We start from the raw sequence: 16,961 nt of genomic DNA on the forward strand, positions 1-16,961 counted from the left end.
TCCATTAGAAATTGCCTTGTTGGAAATGTTTCCGACGGATTTTCTAGTCAAAAATCTCATATTTTCGCCGGCATTCCAATGAAAATATGTTCCACATTTTTTAGCAGTGAGTTACAAGTTCGAGCCCGCAGGTGAATGGAGAAATTATTGATAGAAAACACTTCCCTCTTAAATGAGCTCTAGGCGACGTATATTTAGATTAGATGGTTGGTAGATTCCGAATAATGGATGATTAAACTAAAAAGAGAGAAAAAAAAAAAAAACGAAAAAGAAATCCACAACTTGATTAAATAAAAAAATCATGGTCACATCTGATCTCATCATCTAATAAGAAACCTAGTCAAAAGGTAAAACTTTTGCAGGGTATAGTACTCTAGTTTCATTTTATTTTGTGACCCAAATTTTTGTTAAGCCACATCCTAAATATAGAAATTTTAGGCTACCCATTGGGTGCACCACTTTTCCTAGCTCTGCCTGCCTTTGCTTTATTTCTTAATGGACATGGCAACTTGGGGTTTTGAATTTGCTAACTTAGCTATTTTCATTTCGTGTGACATGAAGCCTTTTTATTTTGTACTGGAAAAAAAAAAAACGAAGTTGGGTGTTTTAGAATGAAAGAAAAAAAAATTCAAAAGAAACTGTCTTATTATTCAATACTTTTTTAAATTTGGGAATTATTTCAAATGGATTCACATAGAAGAACGTACGTGAAGAAAGTCTTTCCTATTTTCAACGAAAAAAATGTTATGGTGCTTGCTTTGCCAGAAAATAACTTATTGTATGGGAGCCGTTAGTGTTAAGATTTTAATGATGACATGTTTATTATGCGGGGACAATACTCAATGATGCTGGTGAGCTCATTGGATAGCCCACAATGCCGTGAAGCCCAGTCGGTTGTATGAAGGAAAAGCCAGTACAAGAAAAATAGGTTAATGCTTATTTATGGAAGCAGCTTAATAATGAAAATTCCAAGTCATTCATGATTCCTATCAAGTACTACAGGAGATCTTTTCCTTTGTACCAAAGGAAAGCAAATCAATTGAAGAAGGAAGCCACCATCTAGCAATCAAAGAAGATATAATCAAGATCAATCAAATCTACTTCAACAAGGAAACAAGTATCAAGACCAGCCATCTCGGCAACATGAAGATTGTCCACGTGGAAATTAAGAAAGGAAATTATGCCGTAGTAAAAGCTCTAACCTTATTCTTGGAAAATAGGACTCCTTATTCCTTTTTCCAAGGATCAACACTCTTGGGTTGCCATCTCTGCTAAAGAGCCTCTACTGTCATCAACAAGTATTTAAAGGCTCTATTGGAGATGAAGAAAGGATATACCTTCGTCTCAACTTCTCAAGCTCTCTACTTTCCTTTTCATACGCATTGTATTTTTGAGTGATTTATAATGTAAACAAAAATGAAAGGAGAGATATAGTATAATTGGTGAGGCATTGTATCAAAAGATTAAGAGTGTTTGAGTATAGACGTAGGAGCTCCATTCAAACCAACCATTGTACCAAAGTTACATTAAGAGCTGCAGAGAACACCCTTGCAACCCAAGGAGACTGGAGTAGGATTCACATTGAACCTGAACCAGTATAAAATATACGTGTCAATTAGTTTCTGCACTTATCTCGTTAACAATCGACTACTTATCTAAGGCAGTAGACTAACTAAATAAAAAAATTACAATTCACACCCCCCCCCCCTTACACTTTCAGGGGCATGGGGGAGGGTGGGTAGCAGTCTAGCTTATATATAGAAGCAGAAAAAAAGAGGCAAGTACAAAGAAATGTTTGAATTTCTAAATGGAGAAGATGGAATGAAATGTTAGGAGTAAATTGGAAAGTTGTGATGCTTTGGTTTTCAAGAAATAGAATCTTTTTTTTTTTTTTTTTTTATCCGGTATTCGATATTCGTATTGAGAACCGACTAAAATTGGATTTGCACCACAAAGTTCCGTAGTGGAGTTAAAGGCTCCCTATCAAGACAACTACATACCCATTACCCAGGGCACGAATTCGAGATCTCTGATTAAAAATAAAGAAATATTTATCAGTCCACCACATTCGTTATCAGTTGAAATAAAATCTCTGCACAAGTTGAAATTCATTTATGGTATATCAGAATTGTCTAATCCCACTAGCTATTAAAATATTCATTTAGTACCACAGATGTGATAATTAGTTCCTGTCTGTAGGGTGCAATATTGAACTTGAATAGAGATACTGACTTTTTTCAGATTTCACATATAAATGTAGCTTTTAGATTGTGAGATTTAGAATAAGCAAAATATTATGTGACCTTAACATTTACTTAATTACAAAATATTAATATGTATTAATGACCTGCAATCATTTATAATGTTAATATACCTATGTTAGATATGATCAGCATGCTCCAATAACTTGGAAATATTTCTAACTTTAACTGTGTTTGAAGATTAACAAATTCGAACTGGCTTTCTAACTACATTTCCACTTGCATGTAAGATAGAGATTTTATCCACTTTATTTAAAAAGAAAAGAAAGAAATTTGTAATGACTCAAAATATAGTAATATTGCTAAAAGATAATATGCCGTACCTTTTGTACCAACATGTGAAACACTCGAGACTTAAGGGAGCATATAGAAAATACCGTATCAGAATGGAATATTAAACCTTTGCTTTCATGATCTCCACATAAGAAATGCAATTGTCCCAAACATAATATTGTATACTAATAGATCTTTAGTGAAAATTCTAATATAATCAACAAAGAATCGAATGATTGAACCAACTCTGAAACTAATTAATTTCATGAAATGTTAACTTTAGTCCATCTATCTAGTACCTGTTTTTCTGTGGTCCACAATTACCTGAATATATAATAAGTACTATCTCATTACATAAGTGGATTTAGAACTTGAACTTTTGGGGATATATAATTGAATCCTCTAACCTTTTGAGTTATTTAGTTTGAAAGTTATTATATATACAGATTAGTAGATTTCTTAACACATATACAAAATTAATTAAATCAAGAGCCTATTTGGATTGACTTATTTTAGGTGCTTTTAAGCCAAAATAGCTTTTAAACACTTTTGTAGTATTTGGGTAAAATAAAAAAGTGCTTTTAAGCACTTATTTTGAAGCCAAAACAACAAAAATAAGTCTAAAAGTAATAAGTTAGAATTCCTAACTTTTAACTTTTGGCTTATAAGTCAAAAGTCATAAGCCCATCCAAATGGAGTCCAAAGCTATTAAGCTTAGCTGAACAGATAAATCATAATTCAAAGTTTCTTATAATATCAAACAAATGTATTTTTGTCTAGGAGAAATTATATATATTTCCATCTTAATTATCTCGTGAAAAAGACAACAGGTGCTCCACGTACAGGATGCATCTAGAACAATTTGGAGATAATTATCAGTTTCTGCGTTCGATTCCATTCAATCAATAAATTAATTAAAATAGTATAATCTATACCGTATAAAATATTCTATGAGCATATTTCGTAAGAATATTAAATTCTAAACAAGATTATTACTAGTAGTTGTTAGTTCATTGCACACTAATCAAAAGCAAATGATTTTGATTATATATATAAGCTTACATCACCACTAATTATTTATATTAACTTTAATTAATTATTTACCAGTACAATGCAACTACAGTATATGGTATTGCTGATTCACCGGCGACAAGATGCCACATAGTCGTGTGACGGGGGCTGATGGGTCCCACCCTTCAAGATGGACCCACCACCAAAAGCAATTTGAATGTGACGTCAGCATCCCACTCATAAACTCTTTCTTTAGGTAGCTCTAGAATACATGACTATATTAGATGAAAGAATAATGATAATAATGGCAATAATCATCCAGGGGTGTGGTGGGATTAATCTGATCAGATGGGCTCTAAAGAGAGTAGAGTACATGCATGTCTTACCCCCTATTTTGTGAAGATAGGAAGATTGTTTTCGATAGATCCTCGCATCAAGAAAAGATGCAAAGACAATATAATAATATTAGGTAGTAATATTATCAATAATATAAGGGTAAAGGGTCAAAAATATCCATCTAGGCTAAAAATATCCTCTGTTATAATTTTGGGCCATTTATGCCCCTGCCATTATGAGAGTTAACAAATATACTCTTCATTAGTCCATTTGCCGGAAATTTCCAAATTAATTTAAATAATCCGATTTCACAAAAAATAATCCACTCCGATATTTTATCCGACCCGACCCGTCTCCTAAAATAACCCAAGTCTTCCTTCTCTTTCATATTTTCTTCATGAATGAGATAACCGAGTTACGTCGGTTCCGGGATTCTTCTGTCCCTGCCAGTTACAACAAATGCATATTATATGGTGTATCATCCTCTATGAGGAATATACATCAATGTATTACAGATGAAATGAACATGGAACCCAACAACTAACTTAAGTGAAAACATTTATGTGCTGATTTGTCTACAAGAATTTCATGTGATTAATTGGTAACTTCATCATAGCATAAAAAAAAAAAAAAAAAAAAAAAAAAGTTACTCTGTGAGATAGTAGTGAGCATTTTAACAGTTCTCACAAAACTCTATTTGCAGCAAGCATAGGTAGAAGAACATATCCAGCACCTATTGGTCCTTACCCAGCCAAAAGGAAATGGAAGGTTTTTTCCAGTTCACAAAAGCGAATCGAAGATTGATGCCACTGTAGATGCTTGAGAGCACAGCCAATTGACGATACAGCCACTGCAAGAGAGAGGACGGACGGTGGTGATATTCGAAGGCATTTGACAGTGGTGGGTTACCTAGGAGGCGGGTTGGGCGGGTGAAATATGCGAGTGCGTTATTTTTTGTCAAATCGGGTTAATTAAAATTAATTTGGAATCTCTATCATAGGAAGGGTATATTTGTTAACTTCCATAACGGCAGGGGTATAAATGACCCAAAATTATAACCAAGGATATTTTTAGTTATTAAAACAAAATAGCAGGATATTTTTTACACAAATAAATGAAGTGAAAGAAACAATCAAGTTGTATTAGACACAAAAAAAAAAAAAAAAAAAAAAAATCAAATGTATAAAGATAATAATAGTCCTAGCTAGTATGCAAAAGAAATTCTCGCGGCCTCTTTAAACCTGCTGGGATCTCGACCTCCATCCTCTCTGTCAAGGGGTCGTCCTCGGTAAGATGGTAAGGCGTATGTGTCATCTCCTGCTAATCACTCTTCCAAAATATATTTCATTTCGTGATATGATAAATTCTAACAATGAAATTCAATTTTTTATTATATATATAAAATTTAGACTTGGCATTTGAATTTGTGCTTTTTTATGTTAAAGGAATTTTAAAACTTGAACGTATATGAATGTATGTTTATATATATACACACATTACTTTACTACTATATATAAACGCTGATATTGGATTTTTAGTCGTCCTCACAGGGATGGGATCGTAATTGTGGCTGATTCTTTAATGGAATCAAGTGGCTACACATGGCTGGCAGTGGGTCCCAATGCCCCATTTGTTTGTCCTCTTTCTTCGTTCACGGTGAATCTTCAGTAACCATTCCATAATGTGCAACCTGTGTGGCCCACAATGGACACTTGTCACGCAGAGAGACCCTCACACAACTGAGTCTCTTTCTTAAGACCACTTCCATTTGGACCTTTTATTATGGGTATAGTGTAACATTTTGTAGATCTACCTTTGCCCCTTATTTTGTTACCTCTCCGTTTTAAATTATTTATCGTGATTATTAAAAATAGTTGTTTCAAATTATTTGTTATTTTAGAAATTCAAGGCAAAATTAATTATTTTTTTCCATTTCGCCCTTAGCAGAATTTTGTCATTAATAAAGAGACACATAATAAAATAAACATTTTACTTTGTTTGTCCTTTTACATTATCGTAAATTTAGGCAATGTTACCAGTCTTTTTTTTTCTAACTGAACCATTTATCAAATCTCATTATAGGTTAAATATATCTCCCGTCATCCATACATGTTTTTTCAGGCTTTTGTTTTTTTTATCTATACATGGGCTTGTAGAGATCTCTCTTGAATCATTTTCAAGCATAATTTCAAAAAGAAAATTATTTTATAAGTTTCTTGAATTATTATTATTATACTTATAAAATAATTAGATTTATTTGGAAACATACATTTTGAAATATGGTTATTACGTGTAATTGTTACTTCTTGTTATTTCACTCATTTCTTTCAAATATCTAATGATGTATAATAAATAATGAAAGCAGAAATCATTAACGACCAATTTCTTATAGAATTGAAAATGAAGCCATTATAAGTCAACAATTAAATTATCTTAAAAACCTCTAATTGATTAACCGATGAAGTAATCCTTTTAGTCATAAAATATATTCGAAGAACTAAATTATTTCTTGAGATTCATTTTAATGATTAATGAATTTAGTTTTTTTTTTTCCGTCTAAATTTAAGGTTAGATCATCATATTTAGCTAGCATAAACTCTTGCCACTTGAAATTTTGAGTGAAAAATTACAACCACCCCCATCCCCCTCCCCCGGGTCCCCGTTGTGTATTATTTGAACTTTTTTAGTTGTTTGCACACATATCAAGAAAGTTATTTGGAATATTAGTTAAGAATGTTATGGTTATATTAACCTTTAACTCTTTTCAAATTTACTCATAGAAAGCAGCAAAGACTTTTTAGAAAGTTGTTTAAATCATCTATTAACAAGGGTAACATTAGAAAGAAAATATTAACACCTATTCAAAAAAAATTAATTATTTTGGAATAAAAAAAATTTGCTTAAAATGAAATAAAAAGGAATAGAGGAAGTTATAACTACCAAAAGAGACTACTTCTATGTACAACGAAAGAATTATATGCTCATAAAATCATAAAATGCCAACATATTTTTAAATTTATGAGCTTCGCCAAGTTAACTTTGTTTTTCTACAAAATAATGTTAGTTTATTAAATATCGAATCACTTGTGTCTTTAATTTGGTGTTTGCTAATTCCATACCAAACTTGTTTCCTAAAAAAAATCTTTAAATTATTTTTTTAATTTTTCATCTGGTGTCCGGTATATGCTTTAGGGCCCGACTAATTCGGATTTGCGTCGGAAGGTCTTTACCTTGCGGGTAAGACACTCCCTGCAAAAGCGACTCTATACCAAAGGCTCGAACCCTAGGCCTCTTGTTTAGAAGAAAGAAGAACTTACCATTTCGTCACAACTTTAAAGATAAAAATCATGTAACTAAGAAATTTTAATAATTGTGAAGACTTATCAACAAGACAAAATTAACATGTCACTACATTAATTAATTATAACAGAAAAATATGACAAAAATTATGCTTCCTTAATTAAAGTTACTACTCTTATCTCATGAGTTAGCTCGGGCCTCCTGCAACTAGTATATATATACACACACACCCCTTGACATCAAAGAAGAGTTCGACCCAATGCTTTATTTTTGTCCTAGTTGATTCTGATTCAACATTAAAAGTATATTGATTTTCCCTAATAATCGAATATTTTTATCTGTAAATACTGCATATTTGATTCCATCCATAAATCGATTTTCTTCCCTATGAGTTATAGTCTCAATAAGAATAGATATATATAATATTCAATTTTGTTGTGGCTCTGCGGCTGATAAATTCACTCTTATCTAGAGGTCTCATGTTAGGTCCTTACAAATGGAGAACCTTTCGGTATGATAGTTTTATCCGTCCTTGTGGGCTTAATCCAGCGTGAATTTGAACTTGTCCATTAAACTTAAAAATGAAGATAATGGAGATATTAAAAATAATAAAAATGATGATGATAATTACAATAACAGTCATTTTTTAATAACTCATAATTGATGGATGTAATTCATAATTAACCAAATTAGGATATGCAATGTAGATTCAAATGGAGATAGTACACATCACACTCACAAGTCTGAGTGTGAACCACACACGCTTAAACGCTTGCTTTTATATATTTGATTGCAAAGTGTATTCCACTATCTACATAAAAAAGAAGACGCATTACATCTATATATGGCATTAATTAATTTGCTTGTCTATAAATATGTTACATTGTCTCACTTCTTCTCCTTAGGAAAAACACAAATCTCCTTTAAAGACTTTAGTGTTTTCCTCTCTTTTATTTTTTCATTTCATCAACTCTTTATACTCATCTGAAGATTTAGCTGAAGCAAAAAAATATGGAGGGGGAATGCAGTTGCAGTTTTTACCAAAGGGCAAAGCCTTATATAGCTATGATCTCTTTGCAATTTGGGTATGCAGGGATGAATATTATTACCAAAGTTTCACTTAATAGGGGCATGAGTCACTATGTTCTTGTTGTGTATAGAAATGCCTTTGCCACGGCAGTTATTGCTCCCTTTGCGCTTTTACTTGAAAGGTAAAATTACCCGCCTTATAGGTTAAACTATATCGATCGTATAATTTTTTTTTTACGTTTTTATTAGTGCATATAACTTAAATACGGAAAAACTATAACGGAAGCCATTTCTTACCAATCTTGAAAAAAGTAGCCAAAATTTTGAATATCTTCTTGTTTGGGTGCAGAAAAATCAGGCCAAAGATGACACTAATGATGTTCTTGCAAATATTTGTATTGGGTCTTCTGGGGTGAGTCTCTTTTCCTATCCTATAAATTATGGCATCAAAATGTTATTTTTCTAAAAAATGAAAATTCTTATTAATCAGTTCATCTTAAACAGGCCAGTGATTGATCAAAATTTATACTATGCTGGGCTCAAATATACATCCCCAACATTTTCATGTTCCATGAGCAACATGCTTCCTGCTATGATATTTGTCATAGCAGTCCTCTGCAGGTACTAATATTGTTCATCTTTTGTTTTTAATAACGGTGATGTTCGAACAATTTATTTTTTCCTAAGTTCTGGACTAATTATGAAGAGTTTTTTTTAGGATGGAGAAAGTGGACATGAAGAAATTTAGATGCCAGGCAAAGGTGTTAGGAACTATAGTAACTGTGGCTGGAGCCTTGTTAATGACATTGTACAAAGGCCATATTGTTAACTTCTTATGGTCAAACCACATAAATGCTAGTGTCCCTGAAACTACCAGTGGAGCTTATGATAAAGACTGGCTAAAAGGTTCAATTCTCCTCATATTTGCCACACTTGCCTGGGCTTCTTTCTTTATTCTTCAGGTATATGATACACTAATTAATACTTTTATCTTTTTTTCTCATTTTGTCTCTTTTCAAGATTTATAGTGGCTAAGAGTTGTTTTAATATTTGTTACAGGCTTTCACTATGAGGAAATATTCAGCTCCATTATCTTTAACTGCCCTTGTTTGCTTCATGGGAACTCTGCAATCTACAGCTGTAACATTTGTAATGGAGCACAAAACTTCAGTTTGGACTACTGGTTTTGACATGAACCTTCTTGCTGCTGCCTATGCTGTAAGCTCCTTTCCTTTCCTTCTTCTGGCGTACACACTTTATATTCAATCGGTTCAACTGAATATAGTGTTTTTTACACGCGAAATGTAACTATTATGTTGCTTGGATACTTCAAAAATATTGTTGAATGGGAGTTAACTACTTCAAAACATATGGATTCTTAGAGGATTAGACACGAGTATGGCAGCATTGGAAGGTTCGAACAACATATTATAGACATATATGAGAAAAGATCACTAAAATTTTAACGAATAATTCTGCAACCATAATTTTAAAAGTATGAAGTGTTCATTGCTTCTAATTACAAAAGGTTATTAAACTCATTAAATTTAAATTTTGAATCCACCTCAGCCCCGCCCCGTCAACCATTGACAAATAATGAATAACCAAGATTTTGTTTTACAAAATTTCAGGGAATTCTATCATCAAGCATAGCATACTATGTACAAGGTCAAGTAATGGAGAAAAAAGGACCTGTTTTTGTGACAGCTTTTAGTCCACTGATGATGATCATTGTTGCCATCATGGGAACTTTCATTCTTGCTGAAAAATTCTATATTGGAGGGTAATTTCAATATCTATCAACATTTTGTCTTTTCTATTTTTTTCCCTTAATCTATAGACTAAAACTTTTTTATTTTACATTTTGGAACAGAATTCTTGGTGCAGTGCTGATAGTGGCAGGGCTATACTCTGTTTTATGGGGAAAATACAAAGAGAAGGAAATTGAGGAGTCAATTATTTTTGAATCAATGAAGGGTGTAATTACAGGACATAATCAAATGATGATTATATCAATTAATGATATAGAATTAATGCAGAAACATGAAGAAAAAAGAATCTCAACAGCTCCAGCAACAGTGGCTATCAGCTTCCCCATGCCACAGCCCCTCATGTTGGCTAGGGAAGCACCAAAGGCTCTTGATTTAAATTAAATTAGATGAAAAAATATGAGTAGAGCAATTTTGATATTACAAATATGTTTAGGGCAATTCTCTTTTTGACCTTATAAGAATTGTATAAAATAACAAATGTTCCTCTATTTCTGATCCTCCTTGGTCCTCAACATCTACTTCATCACCTTTTGTCTTTTTTTTATTTTTTTATTTTTTCTGGTTGGCTGTTATTTATTTAAATTAATTAAAGAAAAAAGATTTTTGAAAGTTCTGATATTGATATCCACGTTATCCATTAAAGGTTATACTAATTATGTTGACATATTGACAACATACCTGCACATTACTCCCTCTGTTTTAAAATAAGTTTTACTTTTCCCTAATTGAAAGTTAATTTAGCTAATCTTCGAAGCTAAATTAAATAGGACTCAATTATTTCTAGCCAATTATTGTACATTTCCCTCTAGGTATTCCAAGCCAGCTATTATTGTCATCTTCTGCCAAACATGCTTTTGAAAATGGAACTATTCATCACTATCTTCTCTTATATAAAAAAAGAACTCGTACGTACGTACTTACCAGGAGGCTACTTACTAGTTACTTAGTGGATCTATATAAAGTAAGATTAGGTGTTAATATTTCGATTGATCATGATTAGCATGTTCTAGGACGCCATGTATAGAACTCAACAATGGATCTTTAATCTGCTGGGGTTCCATGAACTTGGATTTAGTGTTTGGGTTTAATGTCGTAAAAATTAGTCGGGATAATCAGCTTTGGATCGCTTCATAATATTTAAATATTGTTTGAATACAATTGTGAAATAGTTGTGAAATAACTATTTTCTAAGGCAAAAATAACATGATAAAGATATCTTTAGTTAAAACACGGAAAAACTCCAACACAATTATGTGTTGGAGTTCAAAGTTTTGACAATTGAATTTCTAACACAATTAATGTATGGAGCTCGAATAATATCTAGAGTTTGAAACGTACAATTTTAACTCCAGGATTTTGCATCGAGTTTTGAACTGTGGTAATTTTATATGACATTATCTTGGAGTTCGAAAAGGAAACAATTCAAACTCCATGAATATTTCCTAAAGTTAGAACAACAAATTTTAGGATTTTTTTCGAATGCCAACACATTATTGTTCACATGTAAAAGTTTTGAATTCCAATACATTATGCCGGAGGTTTTTTCCGTGCTCTAGCTAATAATATTTTTGTCCAAATTAAATTTTTGCGTTAAAGGCCTTAAACTTCGAGTAATTGTGAAATAGCTAGTGGCTAAAACTTAATTAGCGGCCCAAAAAGTAACAATTTCCTAATTTGATACCACTAGTCGGACTAATCCAAAATTTCACTAGGGGATCTAGAGTCCCTTACTAATGATCTAACCCAATTTTTTGAGCTAATTTGTTTGTCCAGAACTTTTAAATTCTTATCCCACGATTGATGTCAATTTTTTGTTTGCATTTGACCACACCCACGGTGTGTTTCGGTTCATTTAATGGTGAAAGAAACGTGTTAAACCAATTTTATTTATATTTATCATGCATGTAGCTAGTAGGAAAACATAGGATTAATATTTAAATAGGACTATACAATTAGATGCAGAATTAGAGTGTTGATACAAAAGCTACTCAAAAACTAGTTAAATTACCAAGTTGGATAGTGTATTCTGGATCCGTCATGTTTTATTGAGTTTTCAATGTTTCTATCCAAAAGTTTAAAAAAATCTCCCTCTCACAAAGGATTGTAGAAGTTACTTTTGGTAACAAAAATAATATACTTATATGTTATGCATCACAATAAAAATTAGGGTCTCTATATGGATCAATGAGCTTGTAGCAAAGTAGCCAATAATATTTATAGAAGAACTAGAACTATTCGAAATTTTTTCTGGCAAAAGTCCTATTATGTCTGTTATATAAGCTTCTTAAATAAACATGGGAAAAACTGCTAAATGTGTAATATTATCAAATGACTGCTCCTTGATTTTTTCCTGGACATCGCGCATATAGCTGGAGTTGAGTGCACTTGGTTGCCTTTTAACTGCTCCTTGGTTTCTTCCTTCACTAGTAGTCTACTACCTTGATTTGCTCCGTGTGCTTCAACTCAAGGCACCCCGTTTGTCATATACTCCTATGTAGAAAATACATATAGAAGGGAGGTAAGAGAACTAATCATTTCCATGTACTCTTTGGCAATTGTAGTTCAAACGGTGTTTTTACATAAGTGAGGTCTTCAAAAAGAAATAAAAAGACAGAAAGAGACATGGCTGATGGCTTGGGGATAAAAAGAGGAAGAAAATGATAGTATGATAGTAGTGGTTTTGTTTGTTCTATTCACCAACTTTTCCTATTTCAAAAAGAAATAAAAAGACATAGAAAGAGACATGGCTGATGGCTTGGGGATAAAAAGAGGAAGAAAATGATAGTATGATAGTAGCGGTTTTGTTTGTTCTATTCACCAACTTTTCCTATTCCTTTTTGCTTTGAAAGAAATTATGGACGGTGAATTATTTATGCTACGAATAAAAAATGACTAAGATCTCATTCCTAATTAGGAGTATTATAGTAGTTAATCCTTCTGCAGTTAAAAGAATGAAAAGTATGGACTTCGTTTCAAACTTCATCAAGTGGGCAAGTAGAGGCAAATGGTTGGATGATATAACCTTTTATTTTACCATAAAATAATTGTATTATTTTCTCCTACTTGCATCATTTTCTCCTAATAACTAAAAATCATACCGCCCAAGGTGGTAAGAATCGTGCTTTCATGACCATTTTGATTTATTCTTATACACTAGTGTTGGTATGTTGTCCGCCTGAAGACGAATTTAGAATTTAAGATTTATGAGTTTAAGCTTTAAGAGTTTTAGTACGAATCCACTAATTATGTTTTTAAGGTTATGGATTCATATATACTATATTATTTATTGCTATATGTAGTATGAACAGAACTGTGATGCCACAGTACCGACACCCAAGACGCCTATATATATTTGATGTTTACAGTACCTAATTTGCAGTTTTCCCATATATACTACATTCACTTTCAAAAATTGAAATAGAATTGTAATCTCCTACTCTCCGTATATATTGTTCAGGTCGATTAGAAGATGCAGAAGTAGCTAAAATTGATTAATGCTTATTTCAATTTATGATATATTTACTACTACACTTATTTATGTATAGAACCGACAAACTGACATCACTTAAATCATTTGACGCACAATTGAATTGGTGTCTGCTATACTGCCTTTTGACTGAAAAAAGGTCTTTAACAAGTAGCCATGTACTTTGTTGTGAAAGAAATAACCACTACCTCTCAAGATATGAAAACATATTAAGCAACTATATATTACTCAAATTTTACAACTTTTTCTGAGTTCAACCTATATAAAGTGAAAGATAAAATGTCTTCCAGTTCTGCATCATTTCAATCTTAACATTTGTTGAATTGGTCCATTAATTTCCCAAAAAGCTTGTTCAAACTACGTAATCAATCAGAGGAACACCTAAAAAGAAAAATAGAAGAAAATGAAAGATAAAGGAGTTTGTCGAAGTGTGACCTAACTCATTTAAAACTTTAGAGGGGAAAAAATTTATTTGTTAAATTATGTCTTCCAACACGTTACTCACACAAGCTTTAGTTCTTTGATGGGCTAAACACGTAATTTTTTGTTTTTTGATAATATATGACGGCGATTCGGCGAACACTATAGTTCTTTTTTATGGACTAAACACGTGAAAATTGTTTTTGATAATGTATGACGGCGAGACTCAAACTCAAGACCTATGCCTGCTCTGATATCATATTAAATTTTGTAAAAATCTTATTAAACCGCTTAAGCTGTTAGATAGAATACATTTTTATTTATTGGATTATCTTTTTAAGAACACCTACGTACCAAAACGTCTTGTTATTGGGAAAAACTCATCTTCGAGCTATCACTATTTTGGTCCAACTCTCCAAAAAGTATATTAATTATTAAGTTGAATCTTCTTAAAAAGACATATGGTTGGTCGTGCATGGCGTATGTAATAAAAAGAAGGATTTCCCATCTTCTCGAGATTGATCACCTATTTTATTTTTTATTTTTTAAAAAAAGATAATCAAGAAACCTTTAACTTTCTAAATTTTCAAAATATTGAAAAAAATTTGATCATTGTCACAATATAGGCCAGTCAATTAATACCCTCTTTTCCATTCTCTTGGGCAATCAATGAGTCCTCTGGCATGATTAATGATAAAAATATATTAGTTCAAAAGTTGACATCATTATGCTTTTGAAAAAAATAAATTAAAAAAAGTGATTTCCTTTAAGAAACATTTTTAAGTTTTTTTTTTTTTTTTTTTTTTTAAGTAAATGGTTATTGAATGTTTAACAAAAATATAAAACTAAGGAGACATGATTGAACTAAATGTCCATCTCTTGGTTTGTCAACTTTGATTTATTTTTTTATTTATTTTTTAAAAAGTTTTTGATGAGTAATCTATCAATATTTCAACCTTTCGGTACCCAAAACATTTACAAAAAACAAAAGGGTTTGCTCAAGGGACGGAGAATAAACGTTCTCTAATTGTCCATTTCTGCAAAAATCTATTCACAAATGAAAGAAAGGATGCAACTTTATTGTTTTGGACGTTTATATAAAAGTGCTTTGGCTTATTATCAACTTAATTAAAAGGCTTTTTCTTTGGGATCTTAATTTTAGTCGGTCAATTAAAAAAGATTCACCTAAGCCGTAATAAATTATTGTGGTCGTTAATGTATATTCAGTGTACAACAAGTTGATAATTGTACATATTGATTATATAGTGATTATACTTGCTAGAATTTGTAAGATAATTAAGACTAGGGTTATTTTTTGTTGTGTATAGTGTAAAAACCGGACAAAATCCACAAATAGCCACTTTTTAACCTCTGCAATTGAAAATTAGCCATTATAATGAAGCTTCACCGGTGAAATTTGAAATTCCTTAACTAAGGCTATTTTTCAAAGATGGGACCTAAAAGTAGTTAATAAAAATTCCCTTTTTTCTTTTATACTTAAAGAACGATGCTCTATCTCTATACATATAGTTCATTTATATATTTGGAACTTAATAATTATACAATTCCCCCGAAAAAGTTAAAAGAATAATACTTATGCTAGACTCTTTCCGAGTGAATTAAGAAGCAAATTGATCCATGTATATATAGTTGCATTTGTCTTATATGGATTTTATTAGTATTATTGCTAGTCCATTGTAAAGCCATCAATCAAATTGAACATATATAGATTGTATATTTGATATTTGTATTGGACTTCCTACCTCGTTGACCAAGGAAAAAGTGAGGCCTACACTTGCCATTGTGTACTATTCTATAAAAAAAGAATAAAAAGCTTAACAATTTAATTCCTTATTCTAGAACAAAAACATATTATGGATGTAGGGATGAATAATAATTCAAGGCATAAACTGTGTATGAGACGTTCTTAAAGCGTACTAGACAAACAATTAGCATGTTATAAAACGTACAAATGATCGAGACAGAATACCTAGATCTTCTCTATCAAAACTAGTTTCACTTGATTTGGGCTCACTATAACTCTGTGACTTTTTACGGTTACCAATTATCTCATAAGACAACTTGTAAGATGAGTTTCAATTTTACCTTTAAATTTGTATTGTGATACTAAGGACAGAAAACTGTATATCATATGGTACAATATTTAACGAAATGTTGTTGAAATCATCTGAGTAGTAAGCCCATTTGATTAGACACTTGCCATTCATTTTCATTGTTCCAAACATTGACAACATGAAAATTAAAATCAAAAGCTCTGTCCTCCCTCTTAGTACAAAAATAAACCTACTAATTCATAATGTAACTGGTAAATGTCTTAGACGATTTATCCATTAATCACATCACTGATATATATATATATATATATATATATATATATATATATATATATATATATATATATATATATATATATATATTGTTATAATAAATTCATCATAACATTATGACAGTATCACCAAAAGTAAATTGAACCCTTTCATACCGATGGACAATCTTTTTCCTTCACTGAATCATGTAATAAAAAAGATATGTGGCAGAGACTAATATCGCCAGCAATTCATGTTTTTAAACACTGTGCCAATTTCACCTGAGGAAAAGACAAAACCCAAAAAAATAAAAAAGTAAATAAAGAACACAACACATAAAAAGTGGGAACTTTTTTGGCAAACATAGCCACCATGCAGGTTGCCCAATTGATGAATACAAAAAGTTATAGTGGAAGCAAATGTACCCCATAGCAATATGAAAAATAATGAATGTAAAAAGAGTTTTACCCCATAGCAATATGAAAAATAATGAATGTAAAAAGAGTTTTACTTATATATACGGCATATATATATAAAAAAGATATACTATCAGGTTTAAAACATAAACATAGATAAATATTCTTAACAAGTGATATTAGTTATCTGAAAATAAGAAAAGTAACTTGGTATAACATATTAAAATATATCAATAGTATAAGTTATCTACATTGATAGTATGCAAGTTAAATTAAATTAGTGGAGAAGAAAAAAGTAGGATCAATAGGTGTTCCTACCTCTTGGAAAT

General features: G+C 31.4%; 1 protein-coding gene across 1 annotated transcript; it reads left to right on the forward strand.

Moving 5' to 3' along the window:
* The first annotated feature begins 8,065 nt into the window (after positions 1-8,065).
* Positions 8,066-10,470, forward strand: LOC132049320 (WAT1-related protein At5g07050-like). The gene is made up of 7 exons (XM_059440070.1): positions 8,066-8,392; positions 8,560-8,622; positions 8,715-8,831; positions 8,929-9,172; positions 9,270-9,428; positions 9,842-9,993; positions 10,084-10,470. The coding sequence occupies exons 1-7, from the start codon at positions 8,193-8,195 to the stop codon at positions 10,361-10,363; spliced, it is 1,215 nt and encodes a 404-aa protein (XP_059296053.1). The 5' UTR covers positions 8,066-8,192; the 3' UTR covers positions 10,364-10,470.
* Positions 10,471-16,961: the final 6,491 nt, after the last annotated feature.

Source organism: Lycium ferocissimum, chromosome 3 (genome assembly GCF_029784015.1).
Source record: "Lycium ferocissimum isolate CSIRO_LF1 chromosome 3, AGI_CSIRO_Lferr_CH_V1, whole genome shotgun sequence".
Lineage (NCBI taxonomy): Eukaryota > Viridiplantae > Streptophyta > Magnoliopsida > Solanales > Solanaceae > Lycium > Lycium ferocissimum.

Coding starts and splice junctions, on each gene's coding strand:
- LOC132049320 (XM_059440070.1), top strand. CDS start 8,193: ATGGAGGGGGAATGCAGTTGCAGTTTTTACCAAAGGGCAAAGCCTTAT. Junction 8,832..8,928: donor GTCATAGCAGTCCTCTGCAG/GTACTAATATTG, acceptor AGTTTTTTTTAG/GATGGAGAAAGTGGACATGA. Junction 9,429..9,841: donor TTCTTGCTGCTGCCTATGCT/GTAAGCTCCTTT, acceptor ACAAAATTTCAG/GGAATTCTATCATCAAGCAT.